Here is a 21,038-nt window from a genome sequence, read left to right on the forward strand (position 1 = left end):
AGATAGTTCTGACTCTTTCATACACTTGTATAACAACAAAAAAACAAAAAACAAAAAACAAAAACAAACAAACAAACAAAAAAAAACCACTGTACAGCTCACCAGTTTTAAGTTTAAATAACACTATACAAAATACTTTATGGAGTAAACAACCTCCATACAAACTTTTAGTTTACATTGCCAACTTCTATCATGCACCATCATTTTATACTGGACTCATTCTGAACTTATGCAGAAGAGCAGTACTCAGCCTACAGCATCCTAACTGTGCACTTGGAAATCAGTGAAGTTCTTCTAGTTTCTTCAAGCCAATATTAAAGTAAGATTCTATACTAGCCTTAGTAGCTAACAAATCTTATCTTAAAATAGATTATCTTAATAACCCCATTGTCACTAAACTCCCCGTTAATGTTATGAACTTACATACTGGCTAGTGAAAGACTACATCAAAGCATAGAGATAATCCATTCTCTGCTAGACATTCCAAAGAATTGGACCAAGCATTTGAGAAAACCTATTATCTGCACTGTGTTGCAAAATAAAAATAAAACGGCTTCTTTAAAATTATACTGACTGGTCTTTCCATCACCTCATATATGAAACACTCCCTCTAATTTATTCATTAGCACTGCTGAATGCAACCTGTCTCTAAGAAGATGTACACAGGTGCTTCACTGAATTCTGATTTTGCTATCAGTTATTGTTGAATCTTCTTTTTTCACAGTCTCTTCTTCAATTCTCATCATGGTCTATGTTCTACACTTTTGATGATCAAGATGATCAAGAGACCCAGTAGCTAGTAAAAAAAAAATCAGTAAAATGACCCAGACACAACAAATAATGCATATAGAAGTTTGGGAGCACGTTTCATAGAGGAATATTGGTCTACAATTGAAAGCCTGCTTCTGTTTTCTCAGAAACATTCGCTATACAGAATGCAATGAGAAAATGAACATGAAAATGCTCAAAGACAAAGTCAGTGGCTATGGATTTTCACACTCAATAATGTGAATGGTCATAAGCATATTATATTTTTCATCATAAAAATAGATTATTCCACTCTCAAAGAAGCTGTTACTTGAACGATAGCTTACACCATAGCATTGTATATGTTTAAGCAGACAGTTAACATTGTCTGCAACGTTATTTGTCTGCATAAAGCAATTTCCAGCAGAATTCCCATTAAAAGTGATCAGTGTAGGACTTAAAGTACAACCTAGCAAATCCGTTTTCAGACAGTTGTGTACTAGGGTGCATGGTATATTAGTCTGTTTTCTACAATGCTCCTCAAGCATATTCATTTACTTGCTGCATCTAGGTTGAGCCTAGTTGCAAATAACATTGTGGATGACTCAGCCTGAGGTGAACCATCATTACAAAGACCATCTGCTATAGCATGTTGTCAGATTTCTCTGTTCAAAGACCTAACTGAACTTATCCTCACAAGCAGTAGCTGGATGAGGTAGTTCAACAAGACTCTATAAGGGCTAGAATCTATTATAAAAACACTTTTGGCCAAAATCATACCAGGCATACAGCATACTGTTACAATGGCCCGAGAAGGCAGTTAATGTCAGATTTAATTAATACAGACCTATAAGGAAAACACAACATATATTATTTGCTTGGACTAATTTTAAAAAATAAATATATTAATAGCTGGCCATGTAGACTGTAGAATATCTGTTCTGTGAATTATACATATTTTGGTGTAAAACAAGCTTTGAATGCAATCACAGAATCACAGAATGGTTGAGGTTGGAAGGTACCTCTGGAGATCATCTAATCCAGCTCAAGCAGGCCCATATAGAGCAGAGTACATTGCACAGGACCACGCCCAGGTAGGTTGAAAATATCTCTAGAGAAGGAGACTCCATAACCTCTCTGGGCAATTTGTCACCCATATGGCATAGATGAAACCATTACTTCATCAACCCAAGAAGCTACAGTGCAGAATAATTCTGAGGCATTTCATATTTACACCCTTGTTTTCAGAGATTTATATTTTGGCATACATGACATATTGGAGACCTGTCCAGGATTGCTTTTTTTTGTCATTATCCATTTCACCTCCTAGATGCAGTTCACTGGAATGCTGTTATCCAAATTAGTCTGCAATATACCAGATCTTTAAATTTACACCTCAGATAAATTTGCTGCTTAGTCAATCTGATACACTACTGAATGTAGATAAAAATGTGAATAGTAATTCCCACATATCTACGGGTTTGCATTCTTCTTCATCAAATAGCTTGCAAACTCATACCAAGCATATTTTTATCAGGCAACCTCAACTGAATTATTTCTTTTTGAAAGATTTCAATAAATAAATTGAATAAAAATGGTTTGTTTGAATTTAAGCAGCTTGCACACACTTGTGAACAAATGCACCAAACATCAACGTTAAGCAATGTATTTGCTCTCTATAAATACATGAAATATAAAGCAATATAATTCATCCTTTTCAAAATTTCATGAGTTGAAATTATCTTTTTTTTTTTTTTTTTTGTATATGTGTATGTTCTTCTGAAGCACAATAATGTGTATTACCTATAGAGGATTATCTGTATTTGAAATATTTCTCTGTGTAGATATTTTACTTTTAAAACCACTTAAGGAATGACTCAATAAATTAGATAATATAATTACATCATCCTATTTATTATAATCACAACATTATATTAAAAGGTCAAATTCAGATACCCCAGACTGATTTTGCTAATACATTCATCCTTAGATAGACATGGTCACTAATTCTGCATTAAAGAGTGTCTGCTGTCTCAACTAGTCTTCCACCTGTTGTTTTCAGAAGCAATGCTATGATATACAAGTAAACAAAAATAAAAATACCTCTCCTACTTTTAGTATGGCATAATCACAATGCTAGCCCATAAGAATTTAAGCCTACAGACTTATGGATGTCCTTAATTCTAAGTTGTTTAAAGGACTCTAACAGGTATTATCTAATGCATAAACAAAAGCATGTTTTGCAGGGAACGTGACTTAACTGTAGCACACCTACCCATTTTTTTTTCTTTCCACAAACAAACAGTTGCGAAGTTCCAGTTTTTATGGGACAGTTTTCTGTGCTGTTGTCTGCATGTATATACACATATATACCTGTATATATATATATGACCATATAGACATACGTATATCTTTTTTTGTTTTGTTTTAACTGAAGAAAAGTAAATATTAATGGAACTCAAATGACAGCTGTGCTTTTCTGGTGGTGAAGTAGAAAACCTCAAAAGGGAAAAAATGAGTTACTATGCTTTTTCTTCCCTGCAGCTGATAAAATGAATACTTCCGATTATTTACAGAAATCGTTGTATCAGTGGATGCTATGAATGTATCAGTGAATTCTTGAACAACATTAAAAAGTATGATGTCTGTTTTAGTAAAAATTAAAATAATAAATTAGAAAAAAAATAAAATTATATCTCCTGATAGACAAATTATGGTACTCTAACTTGAATTCAATAGCACAGAAGATAAGGCACAGAAAAATAACATGGATTATTTAATGGGATATCATGCAGTACTAACTTATGGGAAATAAAGGTCCATTCTTCAGAACCTAGTTTTTGTACAAGCAGTTTTTAAAATCATGAAGAAGTTTTGTTCACTCTTAAGACCTTTCCTTCTTTGTACTAGACTAAATCACTAGCAAAAACATTCCAAAGGTTTAAAATTATAGAACTACACTTCTTACTCTGTAGAGCTTTTGCAAAAGCTTTTGTAAATATTTTCTATGCAAGGATTACCTTTTCCATTTCAATAACTGCAACTGGTTACAGAGCTCACCACAGTAGGGAAAAAGTAGGTTCAACAATGGCATCTATCTCAAAGGAATTCCATAGTCATTGGTAGCATAAAAGGAGGTGCATTCGCACATACATAAATGAAGAAATGTATACAGGTGTTTGTAAACAAACAAAGAAAAGATAGTTACTAGTTAATTAAAAAATAAATTGACAGATTTTTGTGCATATGACAATACTGATTTGGATTAACTACAAAGTTTACAGATGTTTTGCGAGTCATCATAGACAACTAATTCTTATCCTCCTGCATACAGGCAGCCCAAGCCCACAAAAGCAGATCATAAGCTTTGTATGAAATATATACAGCCTGAAGTCAGTATCAGTTGCACAGTGCTGTGATGATTTTCTTTTTGTGCTGTTGCTGGGTCAGTTCTTACCTTGATACACTGGCCTATACTCTAAACTCTCTATACTTGCCATAAAAACATGTTAAAAATCAGATCGTCAATGCAGAAAAACTGCAGTAAAAATAAAGCCAGCTTCAGATAATTGACTTTCTGCTATAAATTAAGTAGAACTCAAATGACTTCACAAGTCTACTGGTAAAATCATCTCTATAAGGGCACATTCCAACATGAAACATATACACATTTTCTATTATTAAAGTACTGAAAAGACAGTCAATGTCTCCCCCACACCAGGTGACTGTGAATAGCACTCAGAGTATCACAGTATTTCACATAGCACTCAGTTAAATACTGGTCGTTTGAGTATCCTCTTATATAACGTAGAGCGGGAACTTCAAATAATATCACATTCACTTTGACTCTTACCAGAAAAGACACTGGGGATCTTGGAAAGAAAACTTTTGACTGTACGAATAGGAATCCCATTTTTCTCATCTTGCATGCGGGCTATGACGTCTTCCATCTGAAAACAGAAATAAAAAAAAAAAAAAAAAAAAAAAAGAAGAAAGAACAAAGAAATCCAGAATTATTACCTGAAAGTACTCCTCTAAGAAATCCTAGATCAATCTTTCAAAATGGTCTATTAATACTTTTTTTAGTTTACAATTTATAGCTTATATTTTTATTGAACAAGAAAAAATATTGGAAGTACTTTAGTATAGACGATAATAAATTAATGTATGCCCTCAAACTCTTTTGAAGCGGAGATACCAAGGAAGAAGACATATAGTTAAAATATTTAAAAGTAGTCAAATACCATTGCTGGATACAGAACTTCATGTTCGATTGCATAACTGGTACTGTACCTAATAGAATAAACTCATTCAGCCTTCCATGGTACTGACACAGCTGTCAAAAAGACTTATAAAACAAAAATAGAGCTTTTAAGTTCAAAGTAAAAATTCCCTATTTTCTTTTGAGAAGAGGAAAAATTTACATCCTGATACAATTTTGCATCCCTGAAGACAGCAAGGCAGGAAACTTTTTGTTTGTTTTTATAGGTAATGGAGTGGATACAAATTCAGTTTTAATCACTTTGCTGTATTTTTTTTTCCATATTTTCCACATGCAATAACTGATTTTTTTCTAACTCAATTTTATAGGATAATTTGGCCCATGTATTTTGTATTTTCAACTCAACACAAAAATCTGCTTTGATGTGAACTATGAACAAACCCCTTTGTTGGAAAACACAAAGAATATTAGAGTCATTGGCCAACAATGCTAGTTTTATTCTTGCATATTTCATAATTTAAGTTTACGTATGAAATACCTTCCACCTTTCTTCCCCTTCTTTCTTTGAATACCTAACCTCTAAAAAGATAAAATAATATTCCGGTAAAATCAATTACAATTATCCTTCTTCCTTCCTTAAATTACCAACATACTCCATATGAAAAATAGGTTTCTGCATGACTGAGCATTTCATATTATTAGTCAAATCTTTAAAAAAACATGGTCTCTTAACTCTGTTTCACAGTAAGTTCCTAAAAAAAAAAAAAAAAAAAAAAAAATTAAATGTTTGTGGATGGGTGATGTTGAGACAAAAACATACTGAATGACTCAAATCAGTAAGCAGCAAATCAGCATTATTAGCAGCTGTGAATTAATTTGCCCAATGGGGGTGTTGTACAGAGTCAGGGAAGAGAGGGTGAACTGGGGTCACAAGCAACTTAGGAAAAAAGAACAAAAATCTATACCAAGAATGAAAACAAAATCAATAAATTCCACTGCTCATGGAAAACCTGTTTATAAAGAAAGTGTCTGGAGGTTCATATACGCCATCAACTAGCAGATCACACATTAGCAACCCAAAGAACACAAATCCAGTGGACTAGTCTGAAATAAAAAGTACCCAAAAGAAGCAGACGTTAGCGTAGCATAGAGCAAGATGTTGAAGACTGAGTCTCAACATGTAACTAAATGTAACTCCAAAGAAAGGCAGCAATGTTCTTTGTAATCATTAATCAAATACTAAATCACTTAATGACTTTCATCTGATGTGGAATTTAATTATTTAAATAAAAAAGGCTAGCAATAATGTTCTGATGAAACTGTCAAGTAGACAAACTGTTGTCTGCAAAATGGAATCTGTCCCTACATTTATTATCCATACAATAAGTGAAAGCTTGTTTCAACTCTTTCTATATCCAGTTGGTAAACTGTTTTAATGAGCTCCTAAATGAAAAAGAAGTCACTCAAATTCAGGTTAGTATCTTTGCTTTAAGCAATAACGTAAAACTATACCCATAGGTGTACGGGTGTTCTATGGAAATGAACAGAAGTAAATTCAATGATAAATTCTTCATATGCAGTGTAAACTTAGAGGAATATTGCTAGAACTGCAGGCTAAATAATAATATATGCTACAGTGGGCAATATAAGGCAACATGATAAAGATACATTTGCATTATAAGAAGTACTCCTACAATTGTAGGACTCAGTCCTGGAACATAACATTCCAGGAACTGATATGCAGTAACTACTTTCTCAGGAATGGTGCAAGAGTGCAAAACATTCAATGCTTAGCATTCCTCATGCTATCAGTAGTCGATCTTCTGAGGGTATATAGAATAAATTCCTAACTGACATTCACATATACTTTCCTGAACTTGCTTCATGGACAGGATTTAAACTTTGTAACACTTGATTAACCAAGGGTGATCTAGGATGGGTGTACTGTAAAATTACACAATCCCCTGCATTTCCAGCTCAGAATATCATTCCATGTCAACAGGGAATACCCTTAGTGCAAAAGGCAGCTCACACTCCACACATCATTGTTGTCAACTGCCTGGTTAATTCAGTGTACAAAGATTACTGCATAATGAGTGGAAATGATCTGAAACAAGATATAACACAACACAACACACGAATCCTAATTAGTTAATATTGACCTGGAATTTTTTCTTGTCTGTGAGTCAAATTACAAAGTTCTTATATGTCTTGTCCCTTTTCCACCAGAAACATTAAAAGGTCATTTGAGGTTTATGATCTTAAATCTTAAAAAATACGAAAATATAATTAAAAAAAAAAAAAAAAAAGCTTCAATTAAAGATTCAAAAACATCTAATCCAGCATGTGCACATCCACCATTTAAATTCAATTACATGCAGTCCATAAAAAAAAAACATGTAGTTTTGGCTGATCTAAATGCAGCAAATGTATGATCACTTGCACAGAAAAACATGTCCTCCTGTAATTATATTTGGGAAGCAGCACTCAAGGCTGCCATTCATCAACAGTGACCTAAGACAATGAAAAGGGCAGAATAGTCCAATTAGGATGATAAAAGAAAATCTTCATCTAATTTTGCTTAAGAAGCCTAATCTGGGAAACACAAGCTTCTTCCTAATACAGTAATTTTCAGTCTTGATGGATCATTGCCTGCATCCAAGTTACTCAAAAGTGAAACTTAAGCAGCCTCATTACACCTTATAAGGCTTTCCCAGTCATATGCTTACCTGGCTAAACTTGACTGCCTTTGACCACGCAATGTTGTGGTTCTTTTTCTAGCCCTAAGCCTTCTCGGAGAACTCAAAGATAACAAGTGCACAAACAGTTGCCTCCTGATCTCTCTGCAAACAAAGCTAAATGCACAAGAAAAGGAAGCTTCTTACTACTTCTCGGTCATCATTACAGAATTAATAGAGAAAGCATACCTAGAAAGTAGTTCACAATGCAGAAAAGATTCTACATTCTACAGGAGCTTTTCTAAATAACTGTATTAAATAACTGTATACATCAAAAAATGTGCTTTTTTTTTTTTTTTTTTTTTTTTTTTTTTTTTTTTACTAGTGAGCCTAGTAAAAACCTTCTAAACCTAGTAAAAAGCCTTCTAAACCTGGCAAAACTCACTTTCTGTTGCACAGGCAACTCAGATCAAATTTAAAACACAATATTAATATTTAAAACTTCACTTGCCTCTTTATGAAGATAATTTGCAATCTTGATCTTGACATACAAGGGCTCTGTCAACTTTATTTCAAAGACTAACTCTACAACAACAGTGACAATGCGTCTTATATGAAGCAAAAGAAAAAGAAGGGTGATAGTGAGATCTTGTAAAAGAAAGGTTGCAAGAGCCACTGCCTAATACAAATGCTGACTCTGATCCAAACTCACTGAGAGCTAGGCATGGAGATGTGCTTGACTTACCCCAGGGGCTGACCACCAGTAGTATCTGCCTGCAGGAGAAATAGGTTGAAAATTGCCAAGTGGGAAGCAAAGCTGATGGTTATCAGTTGTGTGATCTGTTAAATGTCCCTGGAAGGACTACACTTATTTGCCTTATTTTCCTAATTGATAGGATTGCAAGAGGTTTCTGATATATGGGGTATAATTTGCCTCCTTTGTCTTTAATCTGTCACTATCCAAAGGTATTTTGTCTTTCTCCATTGCTGACAGTGGAAGTCTTAACAAACCAGCACTAGTACCTGTTAGCTGTTTACAGCTAGGTGAAATCCAGCTCCTAAGAGCAAAATTTCTGTAGCTCTAGATTTCAAAGACGTGATTTGGGATAACCCAGACCTCTAAATTTCTAAATCTAAATATGAATTTCATTGCTAAGCATCCACATCTTGCAAAAATTACCCTCTTGCACCATGCTCCAGCATCATTGCTTGATAGGAAGCATTTTTTGATATGAATTCAGAGAAAAAACTTAAAAAGTCTGTCAGTGCAGTACAAAATTGTTTTCTTCCTTTAAAAGCAAGCCTAAATCAACCTCACATATAGATGGTCACCAGATACAAGTATTTAAAGACTAGAAAAAGAAGACAATGTAACTAACTAAAGTTCAGAAGATTCAAAAGCTCAAAGCCTTGACCTACTTACACATTTAAAGAACTCTCAATTCTTTCCTGTGATCATATCTTAAAATGAATTTCAGTGCCAGGGATTTAAAAGTATACCAAGCAACATAAGAAAAACACTAAGCATACCTTTGTTCTCAGTTGCCATACCTTAGAACTGGTGTCCACCCACACTGGAACTTTGTTGTTGACTTTGCTAAAATCTTTCAACTTTGTTTTGTCTAAATGCAGGAGTAGGGTAACCCAGTGGAACTAACTACAGACCTCATCCAAACTTTTTAACAAAGCACAAAGTATAATATGTAATAAATTCTTACATTTTATTTTCAGCAAAGCTATCTTTATAGGACACAACCCAATGGAAAAAACGCCGCTGACAAAATTTTTGCACGTTTCCCTAGACATTTTTTTCCCTCCTTGTTTAAATAAATGACAGTCAGAGCTTTTCAGTGCAGCTGGCCAGCAGCTGGCTGGCCCCACATGCAGAGTCACACACACAAAGCAACAGGGGCTGAACAAAGCCAGTAGGGTGGGAAAAAGCTGCAAGGGTCCTTACAATGTAGTGGCTGCTCTTCCATTTTCCAACACACACTAACTATATACTATCACCTTGCTGGTATTATACTGATAATAAATTACGTGTATCTACTCTTGCTTTCAACAGTAATCCTCCATTGAAAGTCCATTGTACTGTATATGCTCCCTCACACGGTGCCAATTCCACTAAAGAATTTGCGTTGAGACTCCCATCAGGTAAAAAGCCTGGAATTGCCGGGTACAGAGAATTTAGAATACTGTCTTTTGCTGTGTTTCAGTGAGGCAAAACTCTGTATGTTTACATGAAAGGCTAAACTACGTCATCAGAGCCACACTTTAGGAGCCTCACAGTCTCCTTCTTCCCTGTGAGCCACTCTTTGCCTGCACTACGCATGCCAACAATCACTGCCATATCCTCCTTTAATTGAATCATCACAGTGCCACCTGAGAGCTGCCCAACTCAGTGAACCAGGGGACTTTGTTCAGCTAGTCAAGCTGCATCACAGACAAGAAAAGAGCACAAAATACAGGAACTACAACTCCCAGGAGGCCACACCGATGAGCACAGATACAGGCAAGCTGATTGCCAGTGCTGCTCACCAAACTAAACCAAATCATCTCAGTTCAGGAGTGATGATAACTCTTTTTGTAAATCATGTAGAAATGAGGTAGTGTGTCAGCTCTATATCCAAGATTTTAGCATTCTTCCTTTCTTGCAGAATTGGGTTATTTCAATTCTTCCTTTCCATTTGGGATGAAAACAAAGTTTAAAACATCCACAAACCCAGAAAAGTACATTTCAATTTTTGTCTAAAGTCCAACACTGAAAGATGTCTTAAAATATATAAGATTAACCAAACTGGTAATGACTAACATGTATAGAAGCAGGGAGCTGTCCTAAGTACTCTCTGATAAACATCAAATTAGAAAATAACTTATTCAATGAAAAGAATACAAATTTTTAGACTGGTCCCATCCTCTTCAAAACCTCTGTTCCTGCAGTACATATTTGACACCATAAAATCAAATGACAAATCAACATGAGTTTCCAGACATATTAAAGGGAAGTAATAGAGATAGTTAAAGAGCTTAATTTACTACATATAACTATGACACTGAAAACTCTGCCTTGTGGTCATTTCTAACTGCAGAATGAAGTCATTGTTGTGAGCAAATTGTTCATGCTCTCTCCTCAAACAGGGCACTCAGGGAGGGCCAAAGAAGTTCTGGCTTCATATGTGGTATAATATTCTCTGTTGAGGTGTTACCCATCTTCACTCTTTCATCCACAGTTGTAGAAATGTGGTGAATTTCTAATTAAGATGCAAATTTATTCATCCTATTTATTTGTACTGTGTCAGATACAGCATATACATATACAGAGTGGTATTGTATACACTAGAGGAATTACATCAAATGAGTGCAGGGTAAGCCTTCACCATTTGTTAAGAATAAGATTATTTTGAATTTGCTTGAAAATCGATGCCAGTTCTTTGCAAGTATTATTGAGATTTGAGTTTATCCTATTCAGACAAATGGTCCCCCTGGACTTGTTTCTTGCATTACGCAGACAAGTTTATAGTCCAAGGGACCATTAATGAACATGCACTTACTGAGACACAGCCAGGCTGCTATAAAAGAAACAACATCCACCTGTCAACAGTGCTGAACTATATAAAAATAAAGCTGATGAAAATAATTCCCTTCTTAGATATGTTCTCTTAAAGAGGAAAAAAGCATACTCTCCATATAAAGTTTACTGAAACCACATAGAGTATTCAAAACCAGGTAAGTTTCTGGCAGCTCAGATGTCAACAACCACAGTATTGCAAAGAATTTTCTACAATGTTATGTTACAATATGTGCTCCTCTCTGGGAGAGAGGAAGTATGTCTGAGTATGAAATACAATGTCTGCATCAAAAAGGCTGGAAAGATAATAATAAATGATCTGCTGAAACAGAGCTTAGTTGAGCTTTCTTTTCTACTTTCTGAATGAAGGAAAAACTAAAAGCATATTTTGAACTCCTGTGATTAACCTGTAATCATGTGGAATGTTTAAAGGCCACAATTGTCAGTGACCTCTAACTAAAGAATGGATAAATCCCCATAATATAAATTCATGCAATATTGAATGGAATACCTTGAAGATACCACACAGTTCTGCATTCTACAGGCAGTGATTTAGGCAAGCTCAACGGAAAAGCTGACCTCTGTGATCCTAAAAGGACACTTCAGAACAATACTGCAAAAATGTAAAAAAAGGTTTGTTTGTTTGTTTGTTTGTTTGTTTCCAAGGAGGAACAAAAGAAAAATGTCAATATTTGGAAGAGACTCTGGTACCCTGATCAGTGTACAGGTCACCATTTTAAAGAAGAAAACACAAACAGAGCTTTTTATAGGGGTTGCAATGTGACAGGTAGCTAATGAACAATTGTGCCTTCATAAAAAACATTCACAGAACTATTAGCTGTAGGATATAGTGGTCACAATATATTAAGCTACCTAAACAAGGAGGAATTTCCCATGAAAATAATTATTTTATTTCAAAATATTGTCACTCAATCTTGAAGCACAAAAAACAGGTGTTTTCTAAGTTGGTATAGCTTTCTTATTATTAATGGTTTTAAGTCCAAATTTGTGTGGTTGGAAACCTTTTTCATGGCTTGTCAGATGATCCAAAGTACAACAAATCCTCATCACACCAGCATATCACTTTAGAATTAGCTGTTGCCAAGCAAGAAGGAAAATTTTATTTTAAAATATATATATATCATTATTCTTCAAATGCTGGAGAAGTAATAGATAATTACAAATAAATAAATAAATAAATAAAAGAAGGTTTAACATTTTGTGAGTAATAACATTTCATAGCAAAAAAAAAAAAAAAAAATGACAAGAAAATGGAATACCAATTTAAAAAATGAGTCTGTGTATATTTTGAGGATTTTGAGGCCTGCTCTGGAGAAGAGCTGATGATGATGCTGATCAAAGCACATGATTACACCTCCATTCACAATGAAACTGCAAGGAATATGAAGATGAAGCCTAGCTTGTTTGGTGATTTCTGCACTGCTATCTACCCTGGGGTGGTGGAAAACTGAAGAAGACAAGCTGGACTTCTAACATTTCATCATCTAGGAAATTGAGATACTGCTTGAAAACTAAATGTTTATCTCTCCTGGACTTTAAATTATTCTGAGACATTAAACTCCATTTTCTGCAATTGCAGAAATACAATTGCTACCACCAAAACAGAATTTTAGCAGTAACTTTTAGATCTATATTTTCATAACAGAGTTGTTCTGAATAACTATATTACAATATGGTAAGCTTTCAGTAATCAATAACATTTGGCTTTTTTTTTTTTTTTAAATGAAGGGCTGCTGATGTAATACAGTAGTGTAGCATTACTCAACAGATGGATTGGTTTCACAATAGTTTTGTTCACCTTATGTTACACAATTTATTTGAAAACAGTATTTTATTTTGCTCAGTCTGAATAGACAGAAACTAAAGAGACATGGATATTCTGGCTGTGTCTGTTTTTGAAGCATATCTAAGAACAATGTAAATGAAAGGAAAACAAATTGCTGAATTATTGATCAATTAAGTAAAGGTTACAAAAAAGAGAAAGGATAAAGTAAACAGACAATAAAATCATTGTACATTCTATATGAAAAAAATATATTTTAAGGAGTGTACTGAACAAATGAAATAGAGTTAATTCAACTTAAACAGAGTTAAATCGAATTAAACCATTTTCTGTAAAAATTTAGCAACCAACATTCCAGTAACCCCAGGATGTTTTCCCTCTTCATTAAAAATCTTATCACCTCCTTTGAGCCAGTAGAAGTTTCAAGCCTATTTGTCTTTTCACTGCTCTTGAGAAGATCACACACAGAAGTAATTTGTCATGTCAAAGCTACCTGATACCACTCATGAAGTAGCCATTTGGGAACTGTAGTGCAAACTACAGGTTTATATAAGCAAAACATACAAGAATTATCCTAATCTTCAGAGACAAAATGAGGCATTTCTCCGTGTCAAGCAGCATTTTTTCATCTTTCATTAATTATACAAATTAGTAAAGCTTCTTATCAGAACATGAAAAAATTTAAGAGTAACATGGTTCATAGGTGTTCTTATTCAGCAAGGAGAAGTTTTGCATGCATTTTTCATAAAGAATACTGAGGGGACCTATGTGGAGGCTACAAGCTCTTGCTTTGCAAAGGGTTTTATAGTTTTGAAATTTATTTCCATCTGAATGGGAAAAAAAAATGTATTTGCTAAGAAAAAAAAATAGGCAAACAAGTCAAATCTTGCCTCGTCAAGTCTGGTCAAATCTTTTTTCTTTTGACAAAAATATTTCTGCTATTTATTAAACAAGAGTGTAATTAAATAAAAGAATAACTAAAACTATCAAAAGTATTTTGCAAAGAATGCCAAACTTGCCACCATTTAACTTAAATTCCTCAACATTTCCAGAATTTTTCCAGAATAGTACTCTATATCTAAGGTGAATTCAAAATCCAATTATCGTATGATTGAGTATATGTTTCATGATATATACAAATTCCTGCCATTTAACTCATACAAATACTCAGACTTTTTCTCTCACTCCCATTCTACATTGCCCTATTTTCTCCAGGATCCTCTACTGTGTTCAGGAGCTATTTCAATAAACCTTTATTCATCAAAGCACTTAAATACTTGGTAAACTTTAAGTCTGGAACTTCCAAAGGAAATGAAAGTATCTACACCTAATTCACCTTAAAAGACAGTGGACTGACATATCAAAAGACAGTGGGTGACACAGCTAAGAGTACATTCCAGTGCTTTGTGAAACAGAAACCCATTCCAATGCGACATTTTCTATATCAGTTTTTCTGGTTGCAGTATAATTAAAAGGTGAACATATTTTGTGCATTTTGTGATAACTTTCTTTCAATGTTTATGATGATCACATCAGCTCCAGGACTCTATTAGTTGTTCTAAATGAATTAAAGAGATAAAAATTAGCTATCCCCTACCGTCATACTTTTTTTTTTTTTTTTTTTTTTTTTGTGAAAACTGAGAAAAATTAACTCCTCTTACAAGTTCATGATATGATGTTACAGAAAATCCAACCATACTTCAATTGCCTCAGAAAAGAAAAAAAAAAAAAAAAAAAAAAAAAAAAAAAAAAAGGAATTAATGGAATTAATATATATATTTTATTTTATTTTTTATTTTTTTTAAGGCTATTTTACCATCAAAACACTAGCTTTTGAATTCTCATAATTTTGACACTTAAAAGCAAATCAGGTTTGAACGTTCTGTACTTGTCCAATTTAGTCAGTTTGACATTTACTGTATCTACATTTTATTTTTCTTTGCAGTCATATTCCTTTTGATTAGAAATATTCTGTCTTTACTGTCAAATTTCATTTACACCACAAAACAAAGTAGAGCAGCACTCATTAACAGATTTGAAATACGTGAACTCTGAGAATTGTGAATGATGGCTATATAACCATTTGTATAATCTACGGGATACAGAACTACGAAAGGATATATTCTTTTGTTAGAAACCAATTCCAGTACTCACATACTATTATACTCTCTCTGTGTATATGAGATGAGAATAATATTAAAATCAGGCGCTGTAATTTACAACCAAAACCAGATTTCAAACCACATAATTTCAGGATTAAAGCACATCTAATCATTTGTGCATTTATTTTTGCTATGGAAAGATTAGGATTTTAGGCAAAATGTTGTCTTAAAGAATTAAGTGAGGAATGCTATTTTTGAACCAGATTTTGTTTTGACAGAAGTACAGACTCATTCTAGGTATTAACTATGATGAGCAGAACATATGACAAAAGGAAGGACTCTATCGCCTGAAGATAGGAGAGACACTGCTTGTCCTCTTTCAGCTAACCTGCACCTTAGATTTTTCTGTGCAAACAAGCCAGTAACATCAGACAACTGCTTTACTGTGTCAAATGGGTCAAGAGGAAGCCTGTGGATTAAGGCTCAGATTAAGGCTCAGAGAGGTAAATAATAAATGGGGCTTTGACATAAACCTATAATGTTAAGGCTACTCTGGGCAAGGTGAGTACATAATGCAAGTAAGTACATCACACACACCTTTCTATCACTAAATCAGCGACAGGGTTGGACAAGACATAATACCGCTCAACTGATGTGTACTTAGTTACCCTGAAGAGTTTCTTCAGCATTTCAAATGGATCTAACACATTTAAAATTGTTGCTTTCTTTAACATAATCAGTATAATCTAACATTTAGTAATTCTTGCACAATATCTAACACTGTTCATCCCACTAAAGACAAGTGAGAGCCAGGATGCATTGGTTGACTGTGATTGTGCCAAGAGGGGTGTTAGCTGAAGGAATGGGATTTACAACTTTGAGTGACCTAACTGACGGAGTAAGAACCTCTAGTCCTTCAATTCATTGGCATGACCTCAGAAGGCCTCATATGGTATTTGCATGTTCTGAAAATATTTAAAGTACAGCAAATACCAGGATAACTTTGTAATCTAGTACAGCAATTAAACCTGTGAAAAACAAATATCTCATTACAAATCCATCCATGTAAGCAGAATAGAATATGCTTATACCTAGCTTGCAGCTTCTTTACACTTACTGAAGTCCAAATCACTTTGTTGCTGTTTCTGAATTTCTTATTTCTTAGATTTTATTTTTTTTTCTTTTAAGATCCTTCTTCTCATGCATTTTTCCCTTCAGCATACTGAGAGCGTGTCCTATATAACACTATTTTCCTAGTTTGCCAGCTACACATTCTATATACCAAAGTGAGTTAATCAGTTGCTAACACTGCAGTAGACTCAATAATCCATGTAAGCCTCCTTCAGTCTCATTAGCAATATGTTTCTGGCAAGCACTACCCATCCTTCATACAAGTAAGAAAGTACGCAGATAAGTAACAACATGTTTCTTCTGTTCTGACAAAACAAAATAAGATACTTGTAGTAATTGCTGTATTTACCAACCTAACTATAAGTTTGGACAACTTGCAGGCAAGCCTTACTTGTCTTTTCTCTGGGTTCAGAAAGCCTAATTAAATCCGTAACAGTAAAACAACTTCATAGAGTATATAAGTAAGACAACTTTGACCTCAGGATAAATAATCTGCCTATAAAAACATTTCTGTGGTTTGCCTCCACCGGAGTGGGCATGTCATCGCAATAAAAATGAAACTGGACTGAGTGGGAGTCTCTACTAAATCCAGTTGGATCAAACCAGTAGCTTGAATGTGGGTCTTAGAAACATTGGGACCCAAGTTTCAGATAAGATTACCCTCAAAACAAAGAAGCTTAGTAACATCCTGTCTTACTCAACAAATCCCAAATGTTTTTACAGTACATTTTCTCCATCACCAATTTAACTGTTTTACCAGTTTAAAGTATGAAATGTAATAGGGTTAACAACATAATCCCTACTCTACTTCAGATCGTTCTGAACTAGTGCATGGGAACATTCATCAGGACCTATCTCACACTCCAAATAAATTAGAGATGAATAACTGCTAGAAGAAATGGGATATTTACTGGAGAAACTATATGTCCCTACACAGAATAACTACCCTACCAGAGAAAGCTATACTAATAAATTAAAACATAATAATTAGTAGTAGTCTGCAAGCAAAAAACAATGCAGATTCCTACTTCTGGATGAACAGAGTAAATACATTGCACACCTAGTTTTACTCAGGCAAAATTAAGGGGCTGCAGATGATATGTATAAAAATAGTACAATATGATTCTGTTTCAAACATGAAAGAAAAAAGGTCAAAAACCTAAAGACATCAACAGTGACAAGATTCCACCAGAATTTGGAAATATAGCAAACAATTTCATTTAGCAGATGAAGCACTTGACCAGGATTTGGGAATCCTTGATTTTCTTCTTCACTTTAACTAAGAGGCCTCTCGTGAGTCACCTCTTGTCTCTCAGGTTCCTCAGACAGCTACAGAAACCATCATTAACTAAATGACTTTCTAAATAATTTTGATGTGTTGGGGCATTGTGAAGCTATATAAAATTAAAGTATTCAGATTTTTAACAGACTAGAATTTATTTCAGTTCCAGAGAGCTTCAGAGTCATGCTCTTTCACATTATCTCTCTTATCACCATAGGCATGAATCAAAGCCAACAGCAGAGGCATTGACTGATATTTGGGGAACAAATCCTCACATCTCGCGGAAAGAGGTTTCTAAATGTTAAGTACCTCCTGACTGTCAGAGGTACTGACACCTCCTCTTTTCCTACCAAAAGATGAACTATTTATTAAGTCCCATAACAGAAACTGAAGAAGCTGAATCCCATCTACAAGTCCATGACATCGAGTCATTTCTGTATGGTTCCAACTGACAACTAACACCTTGCATGTTAGATGTTTTGAATGTTTTACTAACCATGACTGAGAATTTCATTGTTCTGAAAAAGCATGTTTAGAGACATGCTTATTTATATATGTCTCTTGGTTTCTTCTTTATTTTACCACATCTAGCTGTATGATATTGTGTGTTAAGAAAACGTGATGAACTCATACAGTGAAACAGCTTTAAATGGCTTTGAAACATTATTTTATGCATTCAAGAAAACAAAAAGGGGATGCAGTGAGGAGGAAAAGGGAAAGATCCGTCTTCCGTATCTTTTAATTTCTTTCAGCACTTAAAAATGCAATCCCATTCAGTGTAGATTTGCATTTTATCTTATGGTCATCATTTACGCTCTTAGTAGAATTTATTTCTTGGTACTTTCTACTTAAATAATTAAGCTAAAATCTTCAAGATCTAGTACTGAAAATGGCAGCTATAAAAACACTCACTTTCATGTATCTTTCAGCAACACCTCCCCAAAATCCTTACCAGACAGGTCAGGTAACAGTACTGTATATTTAAACCTAGTTAAAATGCTGCTTCTTGAAAAGTAAATATTTATTTAAAGATTTATATATATACACACACACACACACACTCTTTGGGGATGAGCTCTAAAAGTGGTATCTAGAGAAGCCTTCTAAAATGGAGTACCACTTTGTCAAGATTCCACATCTGATTTTTATTACAAAAAAATGACAAATTCCAGAAAACACAGCCATTACATTTCAAGCATTCCTTGTTCTGAAGCAGTTTCCACCATATACTGACCATCATGCTTTTACTATTACCTAGATTTTTTATATATTTTTTTCTCATAAGAACTTTTTTTTCAAGTTCAGACAACATAAAATCTGTAGACATAAAAATAGACTGCAGGCTCTGGAAATTTAGAGTAAATCTGCTAAGATTGTACAGAGCACAGCAGTGATTTTTAACTTAGTATAAATGGGTGAAAGTCATAACAATATCATTAAATGCAATAACTGCTGAATGCTATTATCTATCATAGGCAGTCAAGATATGAGGACATCCAAGATTCACTCTGTTCAGGAGCACTCTTTACTACCTAACATACACCTCTTGAGTCCAGCCTAATGTAAATTGAACCAAAGAGACTTTTGCTCCAGGATAGAATCAGGTTTCATTCTGAGTTGATTTCAGAATATGTATGAAATAGAAATGTATGTAAACTCCCAGAAACCTTCACAGGGTATAAGAAATTAGTTCTAAAACATAAAAGTGAAAGTGAAATAAAAGACATAAACTTAAAAGAGAAGACAAGATGTTTACTCATCCTCCTGCACTCATAAATCTTTATGGTATCCCTGGGTGATTGTTCTGAAGTAATTAGTAATGTTAGCCACGTTAATCTGAGACGTAGCACTGATTTTGTTACAGTGTAACTAAAGGTCCCTTTTTCAAATCAAATTTTAACAAGTACTATTTGACAAACTACATGTAAGGACAATTGCAATGAATTGTAAATAATTTCCTTTTCATGTAAAGTTTTCTCTCACACCCTCCTGTACAACTGCCCAGTCTCTGCCTAAAAGAATGTGCTCAGGTACTGTTTGTCAGCATTGCTCAGCACTAAGTCACATGAATGGAGGATGGATGAGTTTGGGACTACAAGTCGGCATTACAGTCTGTATGTTTTAATAATTTTGAAGCTGGTTAAACATGTTATATCAATAGCCTTGGCTTCATTTATTTAAAAAAAAACAACAGCACCATTTTTCACATGCATGCTGCGTCAAAAGCAGCATGGCCAGCAGGGTGAGGGAGGGGATTCTGCCCCTCTGCTCTGCTGTCATGAAACCCCACCTGAAGTACTGCATGCAGCTCTCAGGCCCCAGCACAGGAATCACAGAATCACAGAATTTCTAGGTTGGAAGAGACCTCAAGATCATCGTGTCCAACCTCTGACCTAACGCTAACAGTCCCCACTAAACCATATCCCTAAGCTCTACATCTAAACGTCTTTTAAAGACTTCCAGGGATGGTGACTCCACCACTTCCCTGGGCAGCCTGTTCCAATGTCTAACAACCCTCTCAGTAAAGAAGTTCTTCCTAAAATCCAACCTAAAACTCCCCTGGCACAACTTAAGCCCCCTCGTCCTGACACCAGGCACGTGGGAGAACAGACCAACCCCCACCTCACTACATCCTTCTTTAAGGTACCTGTAGAGAGTGATAAGGTCGCCCCTGAGCCTCCTTTTCTCCAGGCTGAACAATCCCAGCTCCCTCAGCCACTCCTCGTAGACTCTTTGTCAGGGAGTGTAGGGATAGGACAAGGGGTGATGAATTTAAACTAAAAGAAGGTAGGTTTAGATTAGATATAATTAAGAAATTCTTCACTCTGAGGGTGGTGAGGCAGTTCTCAGGTTGCCTGGAGAAGCTGTGGATGTCCCATTCCTCGAGGTGTTCAAGGCCAGGCTGGATAGATCTTTGGGCAACCTGGTCTGGTGGGAGGTGTCCCTGCTCATCGCAGGGAGGTTGGAACCAGGTGATCTCAAGGTTCTTTCCAACCCAAACCATTCTGTGATTCTACGATCATAAAATTAATTTCCAAACAACCGTTCAAGGGTAGCACACTGCACGTCCTTTGACAGCCCTTGGAGAAGCAGAAACTAAAAAGTTAAACCAGATGCCAGCAGGAAGAAGAATGTGTGATAATTCCCAGCATTTGTTACTAACAAATACCATTTTCCCCAAACCAGTAATTCTGGAGACACCTCTCCACCTTCCATCCCCAAATTTTCCAAAGCAAATTATTCATTGTGCTGGTAAAGTACAGCAATGCTGTTAAACACTAGCCAATACACCATCATCAAGTTACATTCCAATACTGAAGTGCACATCATCAGTGACATAAAGTATAAAGAAATGCATAAAGAATCCCTGCCTTGAAAAACCACGTTGTTTTTTTTTGTTTGTTTGTTTGTTTTTGTAGGTACAATCAGGTAGATACTTAACTGATTAGAGAAATTAACATTCAATATTTAACAGCAGTGAGATTTGATGTTTTACTGAACAGC

General features: G+C 34.9%; 1 protein-coding gene across 8 annotated transcripts in view; it reads right to left on the bottom strand.

The window, feature by feature from the left end:
- The window catches only part of RGS7 (regulator of G protein signaling 7), a gene marked incomplete at both ends in the record, with an annotated part of 263,440 nt that overhangs the window by 151,037 nt on the left and 91,365 nt on the right, over positions 1-21,038 (bottom strand). For all 8 annotated transcript variants that reach the window (XM_084284277.1, XM_084284271.1, XM_084284273.1 and 5 more), the window contains one exon: positions 4,601-4,697. In XM_084284277.1, coding sequence (XP_084140403.1) covers positions 4,601-4,697 — 97 coding nt within the window. The remainder of the gene's footprint in view (positions 1-4,600; positions 4,698-21,038) is intronic.

The sequence above is a fragment of the Netta rufina genome (genome assembly GCF_964035555.1).
Source record: "Netta rufina genome assembly, chromosome: 3".
Lineage (NCBI taxonomy): Eukaryota > Metazoa > Chordata > Aves > Anseriformes > Anatidae > Netta > Netta rufina.